The sequence below is a fragment of the Pristis pectinata genome, chromosome 8 (assembly GCF_009764475.1).
Source record: "Pristis pectinata isolate sPriPec2 chromosome 8, sPriPec2.1.pri, whole genome shotgun sequence".
Classification (NCBI taxonomy): Eukaryota; Metazoa; Chordata; class Chondrichthyes; order Rhinopristiformes; family Pristidae; genus Pristis; species Pristis pectinata.
The window spans coordinates 3,073,645-3,076,807 of record NC_067412.1 but is presented as its reverse complement, the minus strand read 5'-3'; the positions used below and the strand labels follow the sequence as shown (position 1 = coordinate 3,076,807).

At 56.0% G+C, this 3,163-nt stretch overlaps 1 protein-coding gene across 1 annotated transcript in view; it reads right to left on the bottom strand.

Annotated features, from left to right (window-relative positions):
* Positions 1–2,356, bottom strand: part of slx4 (SLX4 structure-specific endonuclease subunit homolog (S. cerevisiae)) — a 50,321-nt gene extending 47,965 nt beyond the window's left edge. Inside the window, exon 1 of the mRNA XM_052021208.1 lies at positions 2,264–2,356. Coding sequence (XP_051877168.1) covers positions 2,264–2,356 — 93 coding nt within the window. The remainder of the gene's footprint in view (positions 1–2,263) is intronic.
* Positions 2,357–3,163: the final 807 nt, after the last annotated feature.

Sequence of the window (3,163 nt, the reverse complement as noted above, 5' to 3'; positions counted from 1 at the left end):
AGGTGGGTGGGTCCTGGGGTGGAAGGGAAGATCGGGTGGTCCCCGGGCGGAGGGGGAGGTAGGAGGGTCCCGGGTTGGAGGAGAAGGTAGGGTGGTCCCCGGGCAGAGGGGAAGGTGGGAGGGTCCCGGGGCGGAGAGGGGTGGTCCCGGAGAAGGTGGGAGGGTCCTGGGGCAGAGAGGGGTGGTCCCGGAGAAGGTGGGAGGGTCCCGGGGTGGAAGGGAAGATAGGGTGGTCCCCGGGTGGAGGGGAAGGTAGGAGGGTCCCGGGTTGGAGGGGAAGGTGGGAGGGTCCCGGGGCGGAGAGGGGTGGTCCCGGAGAAGGTGGGAGGGTCCCGGGGCGGAGAGGGGTAGTCCCGGGGAAGGTGGGAGGGTCCCGGGGCGGAGAGGGGTGGTCCCGGGGAAGGTGGGAGGGTCCCGGGGCGGAGGGGAAGGTGGGAGGGTCCCAGGGCGGAGGGGAAGGTAGAGCTGGGTAACTCCAGCCACAGCTCAGCTGGGGAATCCGGGCTAGCCTGGCTGCAGTGGCGGGCCTGCACCACCGGAGGGGGCCATGTGCCCTGGTTCAGCAGGCTGTGGGCAGTGCCCAGTCCCCACTGCCCTCCCAGGGCCAGGAGGGTGAAGGGTTCAAATCCCAGCCCCGACACTCCGGCACGTTACTTGGGTCGAGCCGGCCCGGGTGTGCTGCACTGCTGGGGGTGCCAAATTTTCACTTTGATGTCACACCAGTTTCCAGCTGCTTCCTATCTCGGACATAAGGAATCTGCATTCAGGGTGGTGGCTGGGAGGATTTTCCCCAGTGTTCTGGCCAATGTCTGCCAAAACAGTTGACCCGTCCATCATAGAGGCGGTCTTTGTGGGATCTTGCTATGCACCAATGGGGTGCTGCATGCCCGGGAGCGCCTGCACTTTTCCAGGCCTCAACCCGTTAGGACAGCCTGGAGCTGTGACAGGTGCTGTATAAGCACAAGGGGCTGTCCCCTTGCAGTGGGGACAGGGCTCTCTGGTCTCACCAGATGGAGAGCCCTGGGACTGTCACGTACATTCAGCGAAGTGCTGGGAGGAGGAGCCGAGACGTTCCCCGGAATCTTTGCCTTCAGGTGCAACAACAACTCCCCCTTCTGCAACCTTTAACGAGCTGGGAGATTTGGATTTCAAATCTCCTTTCAAAGTGCAGCTCACAGATCCTGGAGTGAGATGTGTGCAGGCACCCGGGGCTGTCCTTCCCAAGTTGCAGATCTCTGCACCCCTCGGGATAAATCCCCTGTCGCAAACACTGCAGGGTGGGTGGTGATGAGAGAGATGCCCCCACAGATCAGGCACCTCGCTCCCTCTCAACTCAATGCACTTCCCTATTTAAGTATTTTTAACAATTCTGAAAAATATCAGATCATTTCAATTAGCACTAAATAATTTTATTTTATCAGAAGTCTTTCAACTGAGACTTCTGTGTAAAACATATTGATTTATTCAACAAAAGCACTTGGAACATTTCTCCTGCTCTGCACAGCTGGTAGAGACACTGCCTCATGGCTCCAGTAACCCTGGTTCAATCCTGACCTTGGGTGCTGTCCATGTGGAATTTGCACGTTCTCCCTGTGACCGCGCGTGTCTCTGTGCTCCGGTTTCCTCCCACATCCCAGACATCTGGGTGTGTAGGTGAGGGGTAGAATCTGGGGGAAGTTGATGGGACTGTGGAGAGAATAAAAATAGGTAAATTGGTTTCTTATTGTCACTTGTACCGAGGTACAGTGAAAAACTTGTCTTGCATACCGATCGTACAGGTCAATTCATTACACAGTGCATTGAGGTAGTGCAGGATAAAACAATTACAGAATGCAGAATATAGTGTTACAGTTACAGAGAAAGTGCAGTGCAGGCAGACAATAAGGTGCAAGGGTCATGGTGAGGTCAAGCATCTTACCGTACGAGGGAACCATTCAATTGTTATTGGTTTCTGATTGTCACTTGTACGAGGTACAGTGAAAAACTTGTCTTGCAAACCGATCGTACAGGTCAGTTCATTACACATTGCAGTTTTATTGGGTTAGTACAGAGTGAAAAGTATAGAACGATTATAGTAAGGGTAATGAGTAGATCTGTAGAGAGCAGCTTGCAACGAGTCGCCACGCTCCAGCGCCATTTATTGCAGGATTGGTGTAAGTGGGGGGTCAGTGGTCAGCAGGGAGTTGGTAGGCCGAAGGGCCTGTTTCCCTGCTCTATCTCTCTGACATGCAGGCAGAAGATGCCCCCTCCTGCTTCTCCCCACAAGCCCAGGGTCCTTGCTCAGGGGTGGCTGATGCCCAGATCCACAGCCCCGTATTCCATAGACTCCAGCCAAGTCCCGGGAATTCCAGGGCATGCAGAAAGGTAGTGCCGGAGCAGTGCTCTTCACACTGGGAATGACAGTGTGAGAGTGACTTTATGCAGCCACGAGTTGTTTCTGTGACCGAGCCTCTGTCTCCTCGCCACAGGATGTTCTGTGGAGGCAGCGCTGGAGGCGGCTTCGCTCCACCCCGCCCAACTCCTGGGGATCGAGGACACCAAGGGGACGCTGGACTACGGCTCGGACGCAGGTGAGAGAGCAGAGCCAGCCGCCTCGGCGTTGGGCTGGATGAAGACAAGTGGGAGCTGAGCCAGCTCTGGAGTGTCTGGTGGGATGTTCCCTAGGGAGCCGTCTGTACTCCTGAAGGACAGAGCGACAGGCGGGCAGGGAGGAAATCCGTGCTGAAACCACACTCCACAATGTTCAACTCTGCTAGGGTCATGGTTCAAATCACTGCTGCATGGAGTTAGGGGTCATGGTTCAAATCACTGCTGCAGTGGGGTTAGGGGTCATGGTTCAAATCACTGCTGCATGGAGTTAGGGGTCATGGTTCAAATCACTGCTGCAGTGGGGTTGGGGGTCATGGTTCAAATCACTGCTACAGTGGGTTAGGGGTTGTGGTTAAAATTCACATTTGTTTCCTCGTTTGTGAAGGTGCGTTCTCTGTGGACCGTGGACCCACGACAAGGTGTGGGCAGGAATTTGCATTTGGAAGGTCTTTGTGTGTGGATTACTGGCCTCATGAATTCTTTGCCACCCCATTACTCCACTCCCACCCCTCTTCCCCAGCCCCCTATTACCCACCCTCCCCTCCCTCCCTCTCCCCCCAACCTCTCTTGCCCC